General features: G+C 41.9%; 1 protein-coding gene across 1 annotated transcript in view; it reads right to left on the bottom strand.

Annotated features, from left to right (window-relative positions):
• Nucleotides 1-23,182, bottom strand: part of cacng2a (calcium channel, voltage-dependent, gamma subunit 2a) — a 73,359-nt gene that overhangs the window by 8,413 nt on the left and 41,764 nt on the right. The window contains exon 2 of the mRNA XM_062438893.1: nt 18,532-18,615. Within this exon, the coding sequence (XP_062294877.1) occupies nt 18,532-18,615 (84 nt within the window). The remainder of the gene's footprint in view (nt 1-18,531; nt 18,616-23,182) is intronic.

Genomic DNA, 23,182 nt, shown 5'->3' with positions numbered 1-23,182 from the left:
AATCACCAACATCAATGAAATGAGGTATGCACTTTTTTGTGCAAAGAAAGGCGTAGAATCCTGGCAGTTACCTCCATGCTCAGATTCTCTCAGGAAGCACTGTCTCAGAGCTAACTATCAAGGTGCTATCTGGAGAAGATGCCTCAAGAACAACCCTGAAGTTCCTTCCCCAGTTGAGCATGGGTGGTCTAGAGTGGACCAAGATGGTGACTTGCAGCTCTCCATAGACTGGTTCAATGTCTCCATCGGTCCACAAGCAGTACTTGAGTTTCTGTCCTGCTCATGCAAGAGGGACTGTGTCACTCCATCATGTCAGTGTGTTGCCAACAACTTGGCCTGCACTGATCTATGCCATGCAAGACAGTGCAAAAACCAGAAGGATGACTTTGCTGATGAGAAACAATCCTATTCCTCTGCTGAGGATTCCGACGAGGAGTTTGATTAGTGTCGTGGCCTTGAATGATGCAATCTGTACGAAAATGTCATAAAATGTCATTGACCATGCCTAAAAGTCATGACCTTGACCTTTTACAGTAATGGCAATGTCATAATTGGGTTTACCACTCCTTAAAACATAGGAATCCATGTCTCATTTGTTATTTGTTATACCGTTTTTTAGATTTTCAGCTATGTCAGTGTTCTGCTTAATTTATAGGCATTATTTTCTCAAACGCCATGTCTGATATAACACTGAAAATCTCCCCCTCCAAATCAGATAATATGGGTAAATGATACATTTTCTGAATCCTTAGGGTCATGCCAGTATTTCAGTGTTTGGATTTTGTTTCTTTGATGCTCCCTGGTGCCACAGGATTAAAAGACAAAAGATGACTTAGGCGAAAATGGCAGGAAAATGTGTGTGATTAAAAGTTTGAAGAGCTCCAGGGTTGGCTGTACTTATCCAAAATGTTCACAAAAGGATTTAAATGAAAGCCCGGAGTCTCCCCTTTAAAATGATACCAAACATAACAAAATAAAATATTCCAATATGTCAAATATAGATTTTCTGCTGTCAGTGTTCTGCTTGATTTATACGCATTATTTTTCTCAACCTTAGTTTACATTATGTGTGATAACTCAAAACAGCTACTCTTGTCAGATGGCCATCATACATCATTGAAAAGCTGAGATTCCAGGCTTTCAGAAAAGGTATGGTAGCCTTTGCCACTTTTTCGGTAACGACCAACCCCTCTGGCTCACGGACTATTATCCTTGTGCCACATCAGGCCAAAACCTTTGCACCTATATATCTAAAGTCATACATAAGTTGTTCATTTTTTGGTCCAACTCTTCTTAATTTTGGGATAAAATGAATAAATCATGCTGTAGGTGCCACATGTGAGGTCAGTATTACTATTTTAATAAAAAATGAGGTAGTTATGAAATAAATATTGTGTTATTAATATATGAACTAACTATTATATCTTCACATTGTATGTTTATTGTGTATAAATCTCTTAAACCTGCCTCTGCCAATCAAAACAGAGGGCTGGAGCTATCTATTTTATGATAATGGACTGGAAATGACTGAAGCTGTTAGGAGCGTTTCACATCACTTGCGAGCACCTTTATGAGTGTGTTTTTGACCCGGCACCGTAATGTCTCCGCTCCCCGTCCCACCTGTACCCATCATGTCATCATTCAACATCACAATGTGCTTATGGCTTCTTTTAACCTTGCCCGAAACAGCCCCGGCAACCCCAGCTCCAATCTGTATGATGAAGAAGAACACTTAAACGCCGCCATTCGCCCGTCTGCCATTTTTCTTTCGTCTGCCTGTCTCCGTCTATTGCACACGGTCATCTCTCTCGCCGTCTCCGTCACCCAGCAAACGTCGCCCCCCCCACCCCGCCTACCCCTCCTTTCCTCCCCCATCCGTCTCATCTTTTCTTTCTCTCTTTTTCCATTTCTGTCTCTCACTTAATTCGCACTCAGTCAGAGCACAAGACAATTTGAAAGATAAAGTGTCGTCTCTTGCCCTCACCCATCCACCCCTAACCTCATGTCGCCTTTCTCCGTTTCCCCCTTCCCCCCCTTCTCTCTCCTACTTGTCTCCTTTCTCGACCGGAGGGAATTGTGGGAGTTTAGGGTTACTAGTGGTGTGGGTTGATTAAATATTAAGTTGTCCTGAGAGTTGACCCTGCTCCTACCCCCTCCCTCGTCTCTGCCGTCTCCATCCCTCTGTCCCGTTAACCCTGAAGGTATTGACACGGCCATTCGTAGCACATTACCTAAGAGAGGGCACCGGGGCTCTTTTTCATCCATCAGCCTCATTTGCAGAGACAAAAGAGGGATAGAGGTTCCAGCCAAATGTATTGATTGTTGACAGTCCGGGCTGTTTAATAGTGCGGGATTTCAAGGTGACATGAAAGTTGAAGAAACCTCAGAGAGGCTCAATTGCAGGCAAATGTGGCCGAGAGAGAGAGAGAGAGAGAGAGAGAGAGAGAGAGAGAGAGAGAGAGAGAGAGAGAGAGAGAGAGAGAGAGAGAGAGAGAGAGAGAGAGAGAGAGAGAGGTAAACACTCGTCTACGTAAATCATAAAAGCAACTGCAGCTGTATGACTTTAAATCTGATAGAACCGCAATGATTAAGTTGATTAGTTGCCAACTATTCAATTAATCACCAGCTATTTGCATAATCGATTAATTGGAGTGGAATTTAAGTCATTTTCTTAAGAGGAAAAATGACAAATTCACTGATTCTAGCCCCTTAATTGTGAATGTTTTCTGGTTTCTATAGTTTTCTATGATACTAAACTGATTATTATATATTAAAGATTGTGGACTGGACAAAAGATGATATTTGATAAAGTCACCTTGGCCGTTGGAAGACGGCATTATTCACCATTTCACAACATTTTATAGTGCAATTGGTTAATCATGAAAATAACTGACAGATTAATCATTACTTGCAGCACTAAAATCTAAATACACTGAGCTGATATTGACTTTTTATCCCACTAAGCAGCTGTTTTATTTAGGTCAGATTTTGGTCGACATGTAGCCAAAAATACCATCAGGAATATGTTTCATTCTAAATATTTTGTACTAAACCTTTACAATTTGGCATAACCTCTTGTTTAGTTCTTGAAAATATTCATGGCTCTGATTGGTCAGCTAGCTCTCTGTATGGTAGCTTAGGCAACGGTGATAACCATCCCATCACTTTATAGTTGTCTTACGATTGTGTTATGTATTCTTGTCTTGTTTTGTGTGTGTGTGTGTGTGTGTGTGTGTGTGTGTGTGTGTGTGTGTGTGTGTGTGTGTGTGTGTGTGTGTGTGTGTGTATGTGTGTGTGTGTGTGTGTGACCTGCCAGGGGACAACAGATGCAAATTAGCAGTCGTGCTAACTGGTGCATTTACACGTGTATTTATTGATACCTGTGTCCATTAATGTGCAATGTCCCTTAAAGAAAGCTTTCCGTGTTAATCTTGTGCTACAGTATAATATAATATCTAAGTAGATACAATAAGCATTAAATATTGTTATACATGCATTTGAAAGGATTTGTGCAAGATGAGTTTGTTTGGAAAACTTTAAGAGACTCTGTTTTCCCTGATTTACACTGATTTGTCAGCACAAGGACTAGAAATATGGAAAAAAAATAGCAAGCTTAGCTCCGTGCAAATGAGACAGAAAGTCCACCTATCAGCACCTCTAAAGCTTTCTAATGAACATGTTGTGTCTTTTTTAAAAATCCGAACCGTTAGAAATGACAATTCAACCATAACCTTACATTTCACTGCACAGAGTCAAGAGTCAGACACATAACTCCATGTATAACAGCAAATAGATGTTCTAATACTGAAGTTTTTGCATAGATTGGCATAGACAAATGAGGTATAATATGTATCAGCAGTACCATTCATTCTGCCCTAAATGGCAAATATTAAAACACTTTCAGCATCCTGTATGTCAGCAGACAGTTCAAGTGTCAAAATGCTGTTTTGGCAACTTTCAGCTTCAGAAAGCACATATTATTTGAACCCTTCTTTAACCCACATTATATCTACAGACATGAGAACTCAGCTGGTCTCTACAGAACAAATGCCTCAGGTTCGGAGAGTTTCTGAGAAAATCTTGAAAGCAACTATGTGATGTCGGAGCTTTCCAGGGCAAGAGGATCCAACTCATTTGCATGGCTTCGAGGATCGGCTGGCCCGGAGTGCTTCTCGGGTCCTATGGATTCTCTGTATTAACATCCATGTTTAGCTACACACTGAAAAGTGCAGTGACCTTCACAGTGACCTCCCAGCATGCACTGTGCCTTCACTGGGATCGGGCTGCAGTTTGCTGCGCCAACGTGCCCCTGGGTTTGGCTGACCACGCTCTACCTCGGAAGAAAAGGCTGAAGTCCCTGCAGATTTTTCATGCAAGGATGCACTCTGTTCTCCTGCATAATACTGAGCGTGTCAGTGTTCATATAGCGTACGTATGAAGCTCAGATAGCCGTGTCTCTGAGCAGCTTGTTGCCTGCAGTGAGGGCCAAAGATGGGGATTGTTGGAGGAAGACGGGGCAAATAACTACGCCTCAAGGCAGCGAGCCTCCCCCAGCGTCTATCTGAGCGGACACCTATTTCAAATCAATCCTTCCTCGCCAGATTCTGGAGGTTTCACATCTTCACTTTCCATCTTTTAAGGATCGGCTGAGCCCCTGTCAGAGTTTTGGCTCCTGCCTGGAGGGATATTTAAGCACAGCGGCACCCCTGGGGGGGAGGCAGACAGAGACTGACAGGCTGACAGATACACGGGGACTAGTCTGTGCTGTGGATGGGTTAGTGTCGGAAAAAAAAGGACAGGTCCACATGATACACAATGTTTAACAGTCCTCTACAAGAGGAGACAAATATATTGATCTGCTGATAGATTTAGCTTCTATGAAACATTAACTATTGGCTAATCATGTCAGCCACCTCTGACACATTAAAGGCTTCTAACTGACCAGAGCTGTACAACAACTCTATAAAAAACCTGCAGTAAAATGACAGTTTTTATGTTCATTTTTATTTTACAGTGGCTCATGACTTAAATGCTTAAATAAATTAAAAGTTAACTGAGCAAACTGAGGGATAAAATATTTTATAAAAGCTTTATTTTCAGCTTTAATCTTGTAGTGTGAGATTATGTGTGATTAACTGTGCATCTGTTACAACTTCACAGTGTTTCAAGTAGGGCTGATGTATGGCTATTATCTCAGCCAGCGTGACACTCGTGCAGAAATGCATGCTTCAAAATACACAATATAATATTCAATGCATTTTATGAATGTGATATATTAATACATAGTGGATTTTTGCTATGTGCTGGCATGGAACATAAGGTCACATGTGTATCTATTTTTGGTGGAGGACCTATTTTCACAGTTTTATATATGAAACGCTTCAGACAACTTTATTTATGGTCCACCTTTTATCTTGTAGTGTGTGTTTATTTACATATATTTAACAGAAGACTGAAATACCGCCGTCATCATGTCATCCTCAACCGTGATGGGCTACTCATTCACTGTACATCTGTTTCAACTTCACAGTGTGTCGAGTATGGCTGCTGTATGTCCATACTGTCAGCCAGAGTGACATTTCTGCAGTAATGCATGCATAAAATACATCAAATAATATCTAATGTATTATATGAATGTGATAATGAAAACATAGAGGATTTTTAGCATGGAACCAAAGGTCACGTGTGTATCTATTTTTGGTGGAGGACCTATTTTCACAGTTTTATATATGAAATACTTCAAAAAACTTTATTTATGGTCCACCTTTTGTCTTCTAGTGTGGGATTATTTGTATATATTTAACAGAATACTGAGATACCATCATCTGTGATTGGCTACTCATTAACTTTACATCTGTTACAACTTCACAGCGTTTGGAGGAGGCCCGGTGAATGGCGTTTATCTCGGTCAGGGTGACATTATTCTAACAGAGGGGCTGCTGGGATGGCTGCAGTCCTGGGAGGGGAGCCGTGGCGACTCCTTCCTGCGTGGTAAAAAAAAAACCCTGCTGTCAATCTCCAGCTGCTGGAAAAACAACGACCCCGTCCAAATGAAAGCTTTGACCTCGGCGCTAATAGCTAATGACAGCGGCGACCTCCGCAGCGTCTTGTGTTTCTGAAGCGCTCGCCTCGGCCCACATGAAAGGATGCTCTCGGGAGCCCTGTGATTAGCACTGAGGTCGCCGTTTTGATTTGGGTCATGGTCACAATCACAGAGATTGGCGCATCTTTTGTTTCTTCCAGTCGACACCCACAGTCAGTCGACTCCCAGTTAAGGACTGTTTCTTGAGCTCAGCACCCGTCGTGCATTTCCTCCTTGTTTCCCCTTCAACAGCTCTCCTCTATTTGGTTGGCTGCTCACACATTGTAAGGAAAGTGTGTAAATTAATACTTCCCATCAAAATTAGAGCTGAATCACTTACAGAATATAGTTTGACTATACTTCTACCTTCCCTTAAATCCCAGTGAGGTACATTTATAGTATAAACTGCTGCAAGTTGCATCAATTGTAAGAAGAAAGAAGAGCAACTGTAACTGATTTCTATTTATATTGGCTAGTTGCTGTTTGCCTTGTGTTGATTGGTACTTTTCTATCTTCCACCACTTTCATATTCCACGCAAGTTTTCTCTTTCCAGATGGGGGGAAATCTCATCTATGTTGATTTTATTAAGCGAGAACACTGGATTTTGTCACTATGTGGTTTCTCTGATGCTTCATTTACACTTGTGACCGAGTTACCCAGACTTTGGAGAATGGACAACTAAGCTAATAAGGAGTAAAGGACAGTGATGAGATTACTCTTGAAACAAGTAATGAGTCATATATTAATTTCTCCGAGCACCGAGTAAGACTGGCTGCCTTTCCTCCAGGCCGGCCTCACGCTCTACCCAGCTTGTTGGTAGCTGCACAGCGACGGGAGCTGTAGTAATGAGTGATGGAGGCTGGTTAGCCCCGCCCGGCACTGCCATCCCTTGCCAGCATGCGTGCCAACCTGCTCGCAGACACACTGGGTGAGAGCGGATACTGTGTGTACTTTATTGATTGGCATGACTGCAGCTCAGGCTGGTGTCCGAGCGCTGGCACCGACAAACAGCTTAATGAGACTCAACACCCGTGGCTGGGTTTTTTTTCTACAGCAGCTAGTCCTAGCTACTCCTCCTCCTCGGCGCGGCGGCGGGTCCAACTGGTGAATAATCAGAAATGCTTAGAGGCAGCTGAGCAGCTTTGTGTTGAGCTGATCAGTTTCAGCCAAACTCAACCAAAACTCACCGACTGGCACACTAACACACAAAGAGAATCAATCTACTAAACCTTGAAAAGCCTGTGTGTTTAATATTTATCTGAAAGTACTGATTTTAAATAATGTTTCACTATGACTAATATGGCTGATTACTCCAGCTACATTTACTGGGAATTAAATAACAAAACAAAAAAAGCACGTTTAACAAATTATGTGACTTCTAAAAACCAATTGGCTACATCAATTATGATTTCGCCTTGTTTTGATAAAGGGGGGTGACTGCAAACAAGTAAATCGTGCATTATATTTTGTGATTAAAGGATTTGGCTGGCAATTTTCTCTATTTTTCTTTTTGTCAAACCAATAATTAATAAGTATTGTGTGTGTATCCAAAGCCTGATATATCTAATTCCTCTCTAGACTGTTAATTTCCCAAAGAACTACTCTCTGGAGAATGAAAATGTGATCGCTGATATTTGTCTTTGGAGCCATTTCTAAACATACTAACATGGCTGTGATCCTTATAGTGAAGGGACATGTCACCTAGTGCAGTAATGTGGCTTACTGATGTGTTTTTAATAGTTTTTAGACAATGATAGAGGTCTAAGGCGCAGAGGAATAACATATATCAGGCTTTAGATACAAACACAATACATAGAAGTAGATCAATTCAAGTTCTTCTTCTTGACATTTGCTCTGAAACTAAAATAAGACACATATTTGGACACATAAAACTCATGTCTCACCTTCCAAAACTCCACTAACAAGCATGAAACACATCAACATAACTCTGTACAGTACATGTGCATGAATAGTGCACCCATTGACACTACACACATGTACTGTACATGTGAATTAAACTTGCACACTAACCACTTTACAAAGGCGTCCTCCTGCACCTTCCATCCTCTCTTTCTTTCTCTCTGACTTTCTTACTTTCTCTCTCTCTCTCTCTCTCTCTTGCTCTCTTTCATTGACAGGGTTGAGAGGAAATTAGCATGGGCTCTTAATCAGCCTCCCCCAGCCCTGAATGTGCTGATGTGCAGGACAGGGTCATGCTAATCAGGTGCCTCAGCTCCCAGGCACATTGATTTAATACTACAAACGCTTATTAATCCCCTCCACACCTCTTCCTTCGCCTCCTCTTCCTCAATACTGAGCCCTTGCACCGTCCTCGTCCTGACCAAGAGGCTCGTTGCCCCCCGTGCTCTCACCCCTTCTCTCTCTCTATCTCACTTTTCTCCCCTCTAAGCATCAAACATCCAGAAAACACCTTGTCAGAAACGACGGGAGCGGCTACTGAGTATGTTAAAACACAAAGGAAATTAGCTTCGGTGGCTAAATAAAGAAAGCCTATGAGTCTCATAACACATATTACAGGCCGAACGCAATTTGACTTGAACTGATTATGAAGTAAATGCAGCTCTCAGTCACTGACATTTATAAACTAGAACAAGAATAAGAGCTGAGATGTTCAGATTTGACGTTAAACACGCCTTTGGGAATTCATTAAGAAGGTATTTTGTCTTCCCCTCACTTATGTTACCACCAGTTTTATCTATATTCCAGTCAAGTTAAGTCAAATTTATTGAGTTTATATAGTGCCAAATCACAAGAAAAGTTATTTAAGGGCAATTTTAATACACAGCAGGTCTCTTTAATTTACAGAGACCCAACATTCATTCATAAGCAAGCACGTGGCGATGGCAGGAAGGAAAAAACCCTCTTAACCAGGCGCTAGGTGGGCGGCCATCTGCCTCAACCTCCAAGGTTGAGAGAGGAGAGAGAGACACAAAGAAGCACAGCAACAACAATAATAACATTACTTTGATAATTCGTCATCGATTTTTGCCATTTTTACTCCATTCACCTGATTGTCCTGATTTTAAATAAGAGACCTGTATCCACCTGTGCTCTAATACTGGAGGTGACAACACAATATAGTACTGTAATAATAACTGGATTATTCCTTTAATCCTTTGAATTGTGAGGGTTTTTTGTTTGTTTTTAACTGGTTTGATTTATAAGTTTAATTAATAATCACTATATGTTGAGTTAGGCGTCATCATTTTGCATGTGAGTCGTGCACATGAAACAATAAATGTAGATGCAGTTTTTTTTTCTTCATGTTGAGGAGTTTTTAATACAGCAGGGTTCGTTTGGAGTTCATTTACTGGTTTTTAAATATGTGAATCTTATCTATCTGACATGATTAAGTTGTATCTTCATAAATTCTCTGGCTCAAACCTCTTCAAATTGTTCCTGAGGTCAGAACTAAAAGGCGTAGAGAGACGTCCTTCATTAATTACGCCCCAAATCTCTGAAACAGTCTGCCTGAGGGGTTTGAGGGACTCAAAGTCGGTCGACACTTTCAAACAAAATCTTAAGACACATCTTTTGCTTTTATCAAATGTCTGTTTTATCGTATCCTGATCCTTGTTTTACTGTAAAAAGCTTTGGAAATTAAGTTTATTATTATGATTATTAAAAAAACCATGTTGATTGGATATTATGAGACTTATGAGAAAGTGCACTGAACAAAATACAGAAACCCTGATTTCATTTATTTTCATTGCTCATATTTTTGATGACTGTACAGTGATTCTTCTGTATCAGCCGGTTGATATCGAGGTGTGATGCCACATTTTTGTTTGTTTACATTAAAGCGAATCTGCTTCACACACAGGCGTGAATGTATGGAGGGTATTTTTGGTCATAATTCAAATTAAAAGTCCAAATAGAATATATATTATTTTACTGCACTACTAGGAATAATCAGGCTGAGCAGTTTCATATTTTATTTCTTATTTTTAAGTTTTAGGTTTAATTACGGACTGATTATTCCTACTAGGGTAGTAAAATAATCTTTTTAATTTGATCTCTTTTAATTTTGTATTTCGACTTTCAATTTTAATTATGACCAAAAAAACCCTTCATATGGATGCAGCTGTAAAAACATCTACTAAGTTACTTCTTTTACAGGAAAAATAATTATATATAATTATATAATTATGAACCCAGATCTCATGTTATAAGGAACATTTTTTCTATGAATTCAAAGTGGATTAAATCATATTCATACAGTCTGCAGAAAAAAGGTTCATCTGACCTGATTTTTGCAGAGTATAAATGATTTCTGGTCATGATTTTGAGACTAAGAGGTATGAAGGTTGACACTAATTGGGTCACTCAAGTGGAAAAGGGTTAAACAAGATTTAAACTAATCAATGTTGATTATGAAACAGCAGAAATCATGATGTCTGAAAGAAACTGTCAATCTATGAAATAATAGTTGTTTTAAAAAGTTTTAGACTGTAGACGGGTGAAGGTTCTGAGTCAAACCTCCCACTCTAAACTTAAATACAACAAAGGTTTTATTAGTCAACTTCATCCTGAATCGATTCCTACATCATGAGAAGTGATCACAGCTTATTTAACAGGGGGATGATCATGATGAAGGTTTGGGTTAAGTAATAGTTGGTGCACAGCCAAAAAATAATATCATGTTTCTGAGATATTTGTGGAAGCTTCAGGACGCCCTCAAACAAATGAAAATAAAAATCAATAAGAAAAAAGACATGATTTAAAATTTCTCATCACTTAATCTCTCAGTTTCAGTCTTTGTCTTTGTACCGGCAAATGTAAAGGTGTACATGGATGACGCCTGCACACACACACACACACACACACACACACACACACACACACACACACACACACACACACACACACACTGCTACCATTAGAGCCGAGTAGTCCTCCCGCTGAATACTGCTCTGTCATATTAACATAACATCAGAGTAACGCGGCACACAGACGGGTCAGTGGAACACAGTAAAAGTACTCCCTCACACTGAAATCACTTCACATGACAGGCCCGCTCAGACAATTTAAGTTCCCTCCGCAGAACACATTTCAATTACTGTAATTACCCTCCACTCCACTGCTGATGTCCCCACAGATCACGCCTGAACGTCTGCGTGACAGCGCCGCGGCCTCGGCTCTCTCCACGCTGCCAGAGCTTAGCATGACCAACAACACACACATGAGCCGCCTCAGCGCAGGTTTCAAGTTACACTGATATGTATTATTAATCAATAAGTGATGTAAGGGCTGCGTTGTTATGGCTGCTTGGTTTACGGCTAGTCTCATTTATACAGAATCAGTGTTTCTTTTAAAGCACACGTGGCTAATCCAATGAAAACGATAATCTAGAAATCTCCTGTTAAGACATTTCTGGTTAATAAAACATTTTTTTCTATTTTAAAACAATTGAAATTGTTCGCTTGGTAGAAATATTTTGATCTAAAGACCACAAAAAGATGATTCATATTGGCAGAAGAACATAAATGCAGGTCGACTTGGACAAGCGTAAATCGTCTAGTTTGATTTACGCTTGAAAAAAAAAAGATTTGTCCCATTGAATTAACTTTTACAAAAAACTGTCTCAAACATTAAGGCCTAAATGATTGTTTATGACTTTTGCATCTTCATTTTGTTATCCAAGTTAATTCTAATGTTTTGGGGATGATGTGGCTGAAACTCTATTATTTTTTGGGGATGTTTTATACCTTTATTGGGCAGCGGTAGAAGAGAGTCTTTAAAAGAAAGTGAATATTAGATATATGTTCACATTCAGGTGGACAGAAACACTGATAATGTTGCTATGTTTACTGCTTTTTAACAAGTTCAATATACGAACTTAAACAGCGATGATGTGTCAGTGTTGTTTATACTGCCCTCAAGTGGCCAAAAAGTCAGTTAATGCTCTCATTATTCTCTTATTCAATGTTTCTTCCACAGTTTCTTTCTTGACAATGTGACAAACTACAGTAACAGTCAGAAGTGATAAAAGCCATATGTGAATTGTGCAGGTAGTGTGCTCAATTGCATGCATGTTCATCCATAAACTCATAAACAAATTGCTCCACAGCGCCTCTAGTGGTCAGAAACTCCACACGGAGCCTTTAAGTGGACTGGTAGACAACAGTGCTTTATATCAGCCACAGAGGGTTAAAAAAGAACAAACTCTATGTTGCTTTTAAGAAAATTCAACAGTACAAACCAAGCAATAAATCAGAGCACATTTTTTGTGACTTTCCCCCTTGAAATATGTCACAGTGACGCATTACTTTACTTTTTTGCGACCTAGAAATGTGCACACAAAGCACAATTTCACGACGTATCTCACTCTTCATCTCTTGAGCCACACATTATTTACACCCATCGTTTCTTCTTCACACCGCAGCAGCTGGAGGTCATTTTCCTTCTTCGACCGCATGTGGATCAGCTTTCCTTCTGGATTGCAAAACTAAAACTCTTCTTCACTTTGGTACGGTTTTCACAAAAGCCCACAAACTGTCAAACGTGACTCTCTGCTGCTTTATGTCTGGAGATTAAAAATAAATAAAAAGGACACAAGTGTATAATTTTTCCATTTTCTCTAACAGTGGTGGGAATTTTTCAGGCTGTAATAGCAGCTCACAACTGATGATTAAACGTGTGTGTGTGTTAAACTGATCTGAGAGGGTGCAGCCGTCTTTTGATTGACGCCCAGGTGACAGTCAAACACCGCAGGCTCGTCCCGCATATTCTAATCTCGCTTTTAATACGAGGACACACTCTCTTCCACCTCTGTGTTTTACAAGCTGCGCTGCCTCCATATTTCCCGTTAATAAGATATAAAGTTAGAGTGCTAGCACTCACTCGGTCAACCAGGACAAAAAATGATTGGCTTTTAATTTATTGGCCCATGTCTGTGGGCTGTGTGTTTTATGTATCAGTCGATAGATACCTTATTTGTTGCCTAGGATACTGCAGGATGCTCAATGTCACCGTGACTGACGGGGACACCTGCTAGAGCAAACACTGGGGGCACTAGCTGGATTTAACATGCTAACTTATGAGAAGAGCAGAGTATTAATACAATATATATGCTGGTGTCAGGTCATGTGATCACATTAAAGCCCTCTGGTGTGTCCCTCCCCCTTCCGCTCTGCTCTCCACACACACACACACACACACACACAAACTTGTACACAAACTGGTACTAGAGAAAACTAGTCGACAAGCCGACGTTGTTGCCACCCTCTACTCCCACCCCCCCGCGCTCCCACCCTCGCTGCCCTACAAGCCTCTGCGTGTCCTGCCCCAGACCCATTGATTTTATTGGGCGACACCAGAGCCTGTGCAGGCCAGCGTCCAGTCTGCCTGCGAGGCCCCGGGGTGACGCAGGCTGTGACAGGAGTGCCCTTCTGTCATCAATGTCAGCGGATACTCTCAGATGAACGCATGCAAACACCAGAGGCGAGGATTAACGCTAGCTCGGGGCAAAAACACTCAGGAAAGTTCAGAAAGAAAGTTACGAGGTTAAAAACGAGCCATTAATTAGCAAGTATTACATTTTACATTTGGCTTTTATTACATTATTTCATGTTGACTTGTGACATGCCGCAACTACTTATCTGTGAGGCCAGTGTAAATGAATCAAGGGAGCCCATTACTGTGCCCTAATCCTATACTGCATACTTATCCTGACTGTGTTTCAGTATGTAATGCATTCATAGATTCATTTTCTCATCTTTTAGAAGGTCACAGGGGCATTCAGACAGGAAAAAATGATAAATTAAGGGTGTTTTCAGACTTGTAGTTTGTTTGCTTTGGATCTGAATCAGAGATGAGTTGGGAAACTTCCTCTTTTACCATTTTCTTCTTCTCTCCTTTTCACACAGAAAAATATTTTTATCAAAAGTTACGTTAAAAAACTTCTTTCATTGGTTAGATATGTCTGGGGAAGGAGTAAGAACCAGAAAACAAGGAGATGGTCCTGTCAGTCCAAATATCAAGAAGCCAATGTGCTTTGTTGCTAGTCCAAGTCAGACTATGATTGAACCTGGATATTGTGTTAAGGGGCCTGTATACTCTGCCAAAACCAATCCAATGAGCCGGATGGTCAAACAGCTACTGAAACCTCCTTCCACCTCATCTTTCTACTGCCGGATTAGGGGGAGCTGTGTCCAGCTACTTTTCTGTAACTATCCGAAACCGACTATCACATATTTACACCTACGTCACACCATGATTCGACCAGCTGTGCGGACGGTGAGAAAGTTTGGACTTCTCTAATTTTTTTTATCTTTCTTGACACAAATATTTTTGTCACGTTTCATGTGAACAACTGAATGCAACACCATGAATTTCATCCCGGAGACACTGCTTAACAATTGGCACTATTATCCCCATATCTTAACAATATGGCCATTGTGTGTGGCCATTTAATCTATGACATGGTTGGACAAACATAATTGCACAGTAATGTGTGATAGAAACGATAGGGGCAAATCAAAAAATGTAGAATATGATTCACACAAGTAAAACAACTGCTCAAATGTACAATATACCAATAAATCCATTGAAATACATACAGCGTACTTCTCACCTCTTCTACCTACAATTTTAATAAAATAAAAACAGGCTATTGTCTAATATATTTACAGCCAAACATCACACTATTAACATCAGAATATAGTGTGCACTTATAGTGTATACTACGCACTGCATGGTTGGGGGATTCTGGTCTGTTCGGTGAGAAAAACAAAGTGTTTTTTGATGTGAAAACAAGCAAATACAGCGCCTGAAGCAGCAGAACATGTTAGCACCATGTGGTCAGGAGTAAGAGAAAACCCACACACACAAAATAAATCAGCAATGGAGGGATTGAAGATGAACCTGTTGGAGATATAAAATGGAAAATGGCCCCATTGTCCTCCACGACCTGCCGCAGCTTCTACACACAGAGCTTATTTTACAGCGTATTATGTATCATTTGATAGTTTTAAACTGGCACCCAAAAAGAAGACAAACATTTCTTGAAGTCATTTCAAGAGAGAGAGAGAGAGAGAAAAAAGCTCCCCTCTGACTAACAGATAATTTCCAACACCAGCATGCATCCATGGGAATCAGAGACACTCATCTCTCCTCCCCTCATATGATCTACCTCTCTCTGTTACAGTGAATTGATGTCTTTCGGTTTTGTATTAGTGGCTTGCATAACTGGGCGTTTTCTTTTCCTCTTTCTTCTCTCAGCTGCTTAGCGCCCAATAGAGCAGTGGATGATGGGAGCTCCGACACGGCATGATCTAAAAACCCACTGGCGCTTTAGTGCGCCTCAGCTGGCTTATATAATCCCGTGTGGATGTGCAAACTGCCTTGCTATTGGGAGAGCTGAGGACTCAAGGAAAAAAAACACACACACAAATACAGCACTGATATGTGGGGTGTTTGTATGTATTTGTGTGTGTGTGTTTGTGGATGTCAGGACAGCAGATCAGTGTTGGTGTGTGTTTTGTGTGATGGAGCGGGGGTGCATGTTTAGCAGAATCAGATCTCTGTTGTTGGTTTTTTTTGCTCGGTAACCACAGCACCAAATATTTCCCTACTCTCTACATTATATGATGACATCACCGGTGTGTCCCCTCGATTTTAGGCCGGCAAGCTCCCCAGTGATGTCACTTCCGCTTGAGCCTTCACCTGAAGTGACATCATTTCTGTTGCATAACTAACCCCCCCCCCCCTCTCTCCCCCTCCCCACTGCATGTGAGAGCAGAGGCAGCTTTTCTCCGTCTCTGGCCACCCAGAGGCGCCGTGAAACTCCTCATTATGGAAATATCAGGTGTGTGTCCGCGAAATGGAAATGGGCAGATATAAAAATACACCACCAGGGATTAACATGGAGACACCCACCGAGGTGCCGCGTCCCCCGTGACCTCCTCATGCACCCGTGCATGCTGCTCACACGTTTAAAACAGGCAGAGTGGTTTAATGCTCTGAATCATCACGGCTCTCTTACTTGCCAGTGAAATGACAATAGGTGCTGTACAACTCCTGACATAAAAAATTACGGGTGCGAGGGTAAAGAGAGGCAGAGAGAGAGTGAGTGAGAGAGAGCGATCGAGAGAGGCCTGACCTATATAAGAAGGAGGCTGAAATATTTATGGATGTGAGTGTCCTAATTGGCAAGCCACTGGGAGCACTGCGGCCTTCTCCTCCAATCACAGCCTGGGAAGAGGTTAACACTCATGCACACGCGCGCGCAAGAGCGTCGGTGATCCGAGGGCCGGCGAGCAGCCTCAACCCGGCGACCCTGTCATGCCCAGCTTGAGAGACGCCTCGTTATAAGACTGATCTGCCTTCGCCAAGGCTCCGGCATTGTTAGAATCATTACCAGAGCTGTTATCATAACCGTTCTCTCTGGCACATACGGACGGGAACAACCGCTCAGAGCGCTAAGTCAAACACAGCCTAATTGGCTGGGCTTAATCTCCAGCACTGGCACGCACTGCTCGGCTCTCTGAGAGGCCTCAATTACTGTCCCCCGCTGATGGAGACGAGGAGAAGGACACTTTCTGACTTCTAGTTTCAAACCACTGCAGGCTGCAGCGGGGCGATGTGGGGGGAGGAGGGGAGGAGGAGGAGGGGTTCACCACATCAGGGGTCGACACAGATTCGGGACATTGGCAGTGGCTTTTGACTTAGTGCTGAGGGTGGTGAGTAATGTGGCAAATATACCAAAGAAAATACAGATTTGGGAAAGCTACTTGAAAAATTGAATCGATGAATTATTACAAATTACTCAATGAAACAAATAAGAATTTTTCTTTATAAAATGGCAAAAGTAGTAGTGGCAGTTAGATTATCAGTGGCTTTTATGCAGCTCTTTAACAACTCCAAAATCAACACACCCACGTGTCACATATTCTGTATTTAACACCTGAGCAAATACAAAACAGGACACTTCAGCAACCAGCCTTAATGCTAGGCCCAGATTCACACGTCCTCTAAGTCTAAACAAAACCAGAAATCCTCGAATATATTCCCAGTGTCTAATGTTAGCAAGCCAGCTAACACATGCAAAAAGTAAATAATACAACACTGGAGTTTCTTGGAATGTCATTTCTACTATTTTGTTATTGTCTCTAAGCAGGTTTGGAGCGATGACTAGCATTTCCAAATTAAAGCTGAACAAACTGTATTAATTGTGTCCAAGTAAACTTTTCAGTAAAGATAATAATCCACCAACTAATCCTTTTCCAATCCAGTGTTTTCAGTGTTCTCCAAAGTGTTTGTATCTGCCTTACAATGAAAACTGATAAACAATGAGTACTTTAAAATATACACTTTAGATTTATCACTTATTACTGTTTGCTCTGCTGGTATTTTAACTATTTAATTAAAGTCTTTTTAATTAAAGACTTTTATTCATTTAAACTGGGGAAAAATAGAGTTGAATTGAGACTGAATTGAAAGGAAAGTCCTCCTAGATTGGGCCACAACAGCATCATTAGAAAGTAGATTTGAAGTTTTGTCCTTAAAATAAAGAAAACTATGCTTAAAAATAAAAATATATTCACTGATTTAGTGTGTACTAAAAAACTAAAGTACATTACCAGAAAATAAGTGTTATTCTGAGTTACTTTCCATCCTTCAAAACAAAAATGAATAACAATAGAAACATTTGTTAGATGTCAGATGATGCTACACCGTGGCAGTGACCATAGAAACGGCCGTGTCCATCATCAATGGGCGAAGCGGTAGCATAACGAGTTACCATAACAACACAAACAAATCAAGATCGTCCATCCAGTAATGAAAAGTGTCGGCCCTCTGAATACATTACAGAAAATATTTGGAAAACCTTTCATGTTTGTAATCTCAACAGCAACATTTTGAGATTAACTGTCAAACGAGAGCTTCTGCTACTTAGAAATAAGTATGTTAATTGGCCAATCAGAGCGCAGTATTGGGCTAACGATACTAACAGTACATCATGAGCTCAGAGTCATTGTTGTGATTTTTAGGATTAGCAGGCAAATGAGTTCGACAAGCATCTCTGTCTTGCTTGCACAAAGGAAAAGAGAGGAGAAATCAATGGGCTGTGTTTACAGGGTACACAGCCGACTGTAACACTGCACGTTATGTTACACACAGCCAAGCAGTAAAAACAGACGAGCTGCTTGGCAGGGCTCAGCCTGGCCAGCCTCTCACTAAAAGCAGGCAGAGACAGCAGTGACACACGGGCCAAGAGCAGTTACTGGCACCGGGCTCCAGTCTGAGACGGAGCAAAAAGTGGGCCAAAAAATTTCAAAAATATTCTGAAGCGAGTGTCAAGACAACAAGAGGAAGGAATGCCTGATTTTTTTCTTTTAGGGTCATTTTCAACAAAACAGACACTTGAGACACAAAGACACTCTGGATTTTCTCTGTGTTAAAAATTAAGAGAACATGTACTCACGTAAGAAGTACTCAGATGGGTCCGCTTCGTAATCTGTTTCTTCAGGAAAGTGGTCTATCTGTTTACACATCCCTTTGAAGTTTCCTGTTAGGGAACAAAGAAAACAGAGTTCAGCAGGGTTCATACATGACATTAACCTTTTTAATCTTATTAAACAGTCCAAAACCCAAAAATATTCAACATAAGACCAAGAAAAGCAACAAATTCTCACATTTGAGAATCTCAAACCAGATAATTGGCACTTTTGCAAAAAAAAAAAAAGGCTTATAGGATGAATTGATTATCAAAATAGTTGCAGATTAATTATCTTTTGATTAACAAAAACCTTGCGGTAGTTCAGGCAGGCACGGTCACATGTTCCACACATCCTCCAATCACCATGACCGACTTCTCTCAACAAGCAGTCTATATAAATATTTTGGGCTCATTTATTCTGCATACAACAACTCTGTGTTCTGCCCTCGCTGCTACACGACTGCCTGCTTCAGATCTGAACTTCTCCACCTCCCTGAATGCTCCTCTGTTAGTGTTCAGTTGTTTGGGATGTTTATTTTTAATGTGTTCATGCTCATCAAATGTTGTGTGTCTCAGGCTCTGCAGGAGGGTGAGTGAGCTCAGGGACAGTCTGCGTCAAACTCGCACAGATTTTTATCAAGCATGTTGTTACAATAAACTGTAAAAAGTTTTTCTGACTGAAAATTTAAAACTCTTTATTTTCCTGCTTATCAGCCCCAAAACTGTCAAAACAGGTCCTATCAGTAGGCCCTGGTCGTGGTCTCTCACAGACCTGAGGATGCTCTTCAGGAAGCAGACCTGAGCTCCAGGCCTCTCCTGCAGCAGGTGGCGGCTTGTAAACAAGAGCAGCGCAGCTGGTGCGACCTGGAGCCGCTCCAACTGCTGTGCACGGGGAACCTCATCTCATAATGCTCGTTCATTTGGCCGACACCTCGCCGTCCAGCTACTCTGTCCATCCAGGAAGAAGCATGCAGGCATCCCTCTCCTCTCCCTCTCACTTCCTCCTGTCTGCTCATCTCTCTACTGCTCTACTCTGCAGAGTTTTGTCATTGATGAGGTCACTCAAGGTGGCCTGGCAGGGGAGGCGCCCATACGGCGGCCATTATGGCGACCTTCTGCTGCTGTGTGCAGGCAGATGCCTGGGCGTTTGATTGGACCAGATTAGCGTTTCATTAACTTCTTCATCTCTTCTCCCTCCAGTGTCCCTCTAATTAGGTGAACAGGTGTTGGTTACCATGGTGCCAGGTGTTGCCGAGGAGGTCTTGGCAGAAAGGCACGATGGTCACAGCGGGATGCAGTTATTACTTTGTGAACTGCCCACATGCAGGGGAGCGAGAGGGACCCCCTGGTGATGACCACTCAGACATTAGAGAGAGTGTCACCTGAAAAAAAAGAGCCATCAAAGCGTTCTGGATCTGCTCGCCCACATGCGTACAGTGTTTGTGTTGGGGCTACCTGCAGGCTGGCAACCATCGCCGTCTGTTAAGAGACTCAGCTCAGGATGGATGGGTTTAGATTGGGGGGTGGGGGGTTGTTTTGATTGTTTCAATGTCACCGAGTTTAGAAGAAGGATTTTTCTTTTACAGCAGCAGAGGAGAGCGAGTGTGGGAACCTCTGCATGAAACACTCGCTAATCCTTGGTGGACAGAATCCAATGCACCGACTATCCTTTCTCCTTCTGTCTCAGCTCTGGCCCATAATCAAAAAACACTTATCGATTCTTATCAACAGGTTCCACGGCAATTAAGACAAGAAAGAGGGAAAGATAAAGACGGAGAGAAGCAGGGAGAGAAAGACAATGAAAGGCAGGAAGTAGAAGTAAATATAGAAAGGGCAGGGAACAGAGAGGTTTTGAAGGACAGCGAGGGAAGATGGAGTGGGAGGTGGAATACATCAAGTTTGAGTGTCACAGTTTAGGCCTCGGTAATTGCTGAGCCATGAAAAAGCCCTCCAGAGTTTAACGGACCTGCACAGTTTTGAAATACAAGCTTTTGATATGCGACATAAAGTTCCTCTTTCAGTGGCAAACGGGAGATCAGAAATGGACTTGTTTCAATCAGCTGTAAACTGATCTCTGTTACCTGTTAACTAGCTCACAGCTCGTAATCCTCAGAAGCTCTGGCGGAGCTAGCTGTAGCATGTCAGCTTTCAGATGTGAACAAGTGCATACTGTAGGTGTAACCCTGACGCCTCCTGCTACTACTCCCCCAGACTGCTGCTGGAAATAACAATATGTTCCTCTTCAACGTGCCAGCTTAAACAAGCTTTAAATAAGTTGCATTTCCAGGAGAAGGAAGGGGAGGCGAGAGCACACTTGTGCCTCCTCTTGGAGCATATTTCACTGAAAGATGACTTGTGTTTACATACGACTACATCGCACGCTCCCAGCGGAGCTGTCTGAGCAAACGAGCAGCAGCAGCAACCCACAGAGCACCATGTGTGTGTCTTAACAGTGTTATCAAGTGGGTGTAAGATTTGGTTTGCAGCTGGCCGTCCCATTTACAGTTGTGCGATTTGTAATAGCAGCTGTGGAGAGCGGTCTATTGGGGGAACCACTTCAATTAGCGTGCTGAAAGATTTATGTGACACTTAACCGCTCCAAACGGTCCTTTTCTTGTAAGACATGTAAACTCATCAGGCTGGTAAATGTTTTATAATGGCATTTTCATCTCAGAGACCTCCCCACGTGTGTGCGAGCACAGGGCGGAGGCGTGGAGAGACCCGTTTGGCCATTAACAGCTTTGGCAGGGGGGACCACTGTTGAATGGAGAGGTGTTGCCAGAGGCTCAGGTGTGCAGCAGGTCAAAACAGCTATCATTCAAAGAGAAACATCTGTACTCACAGAGCAACTCTTGCACTTTCGGCACAGTAGCGAGGATTACTAAAGAGCTCTGTGTTAAAGTGCATTTTGTGTCTGTAATTTAACATTCACCAGAACAGGATAAAGAGGCAATGAGAAAATGCAGTGAGGGACTTTTAAAAGTACCTTAAAGATCCCAAATGTTTTGTTAATTATTTGTAAATTCAATCCACTAAAATCAGGTTGAAGGATTTTATGGCTAAACACAAAAAAACAACCAACACTAAGAGCAAAAAAAAAAGAAGCCTAAAGCCATGCAAGCAGCTCTATGAGGCTATAAGAGTCATGCTCACAATTCTAACATGCAGATATTCAGCAAGTGCAATATTGTGTACAATGCACCTAAGGGCACGTAAAGAAAAGTCAGGGGGTCACCAAAGTCATTGGGAGTCATCGTCTTAGGACCGTGAACAGTTTCATACCAATCCATCTTTTATACGTGCAGATATTTTCACTGGATATGTGAAAACTTTGACCTACTGGTGGCGCTTGTTGAAAAGTCTGTGGATCTTTAAAGTGATTGATTGGGGTTCATTCTCTGATAACCACAACAACACCAATCCTTGTTGAGACATTTCACTGAAAAACTAAAATGGTGGCTAGAGGAAAAGTGAGCAGGATTCATCTAAAATTTCATGACAATCCATCTAATAGTTATTGAGATATCTGAGTCTGAACCAAAGTGGTGAACCGGCCCACATTCCCATCCTTTGAGCCATGCTGCTGGCATGATGAATCATTGTGTACTGATCACAACCTTTGAGTTGAGTGATTTAGCATGATTTTGATAAAATACAAGAAGGCAAGAAGGTTCTGTGTATCTTTTGGCATTCAATACTCTGAAGACAAATATTATGACGTGAAGAGTGGACTAACGAGGTGAAAAAATGTTTCTCCTGACTTTAAGGCCAGTGAGTCAAACTTATTTGTGTAGCCCTTAATCACTGCTACAGTCTCAAAGGGCATCACACAGATAATTTAACACAACAAATGAAAAATGAAACCCTCAGAACTTTAGCATCATGTAAAAAAAAAAAAAAAAAAAAAAAAAATCAAGGCTGACTATAACCAGCTCGGCCTGACTGAACAGTATAAATCAAATGATAATAATTTGTAAAGCTGCTGTCATCAAAAGAGGGAGAGCGTTATATGAGATGCCCTGCTGGGATTGAGCCATCACCGAACCCCGGCGGACCCTCGGATGATGTGTAAGAGCGTGTGTTTGAGGGAGAGAAAAGGGGGGAAGGAGTGGGGGGGTGGTTTGTCCAGACTTACTCAATCAGCCCAGTCACTGCTGGCCATGGTGCCCCCCTATACTGGGAATGAGCTATGGGCTAACCCCATGCCCCCTGTGTCCCTTCCTGTCCTCTGCAGCCATAAAGCACTTCATTACCACAGAGCCTGGAGAGACAGAGAAGCACTCAAGAGTGGAGTGCAGTGGAGAGGAGGGGTTGTTGTGGCAAAGACAAGGGGGGTGGGTGGATGTAGATTTATAGTCGCCCACCACAGCGAAGCTCTGGGTCTGCTCCTGAGGGATCAGGGTTTATTCGGTCAGCGGCGAGTCCGCTTTCTGGCCCAAATACATAACCGAAAGGGGAACCTATTCCTGGGCTCATGACATCGCTGTGTTGCTCTTTATTCATGTTTTTTAAGAGCTGCTCCCTATGAAGCTCCCTGGGGCTGATGCTCACATATAGGTGCAGGGTTTTGGACTGACTCCAGCTGGAGGAATGCTCTGCTTAATGTGGAAGCCGTCCAAGGTTTAGGTGTTGAACG

This window comes from Scomber scombrus, chromosome 18 (genome assembly GCF_963691925.1).
Source record: "Scomber scombrus chromosome 18, fScoSco1.1, whole genome shotgun sequence".
NCBI classification, from domain to species: domain Eukaryota; kingdom Metazoa; phylum Chordata; class Actinopteri; order Scombriformes; family Scombridae; genus Scomber; species Scomber scombrus.
The sequence above is the reverse complement of the archived record's forward strand: the minus strand, read 5'-3'. Positions and strand labels throughout refer to the sequence as shown.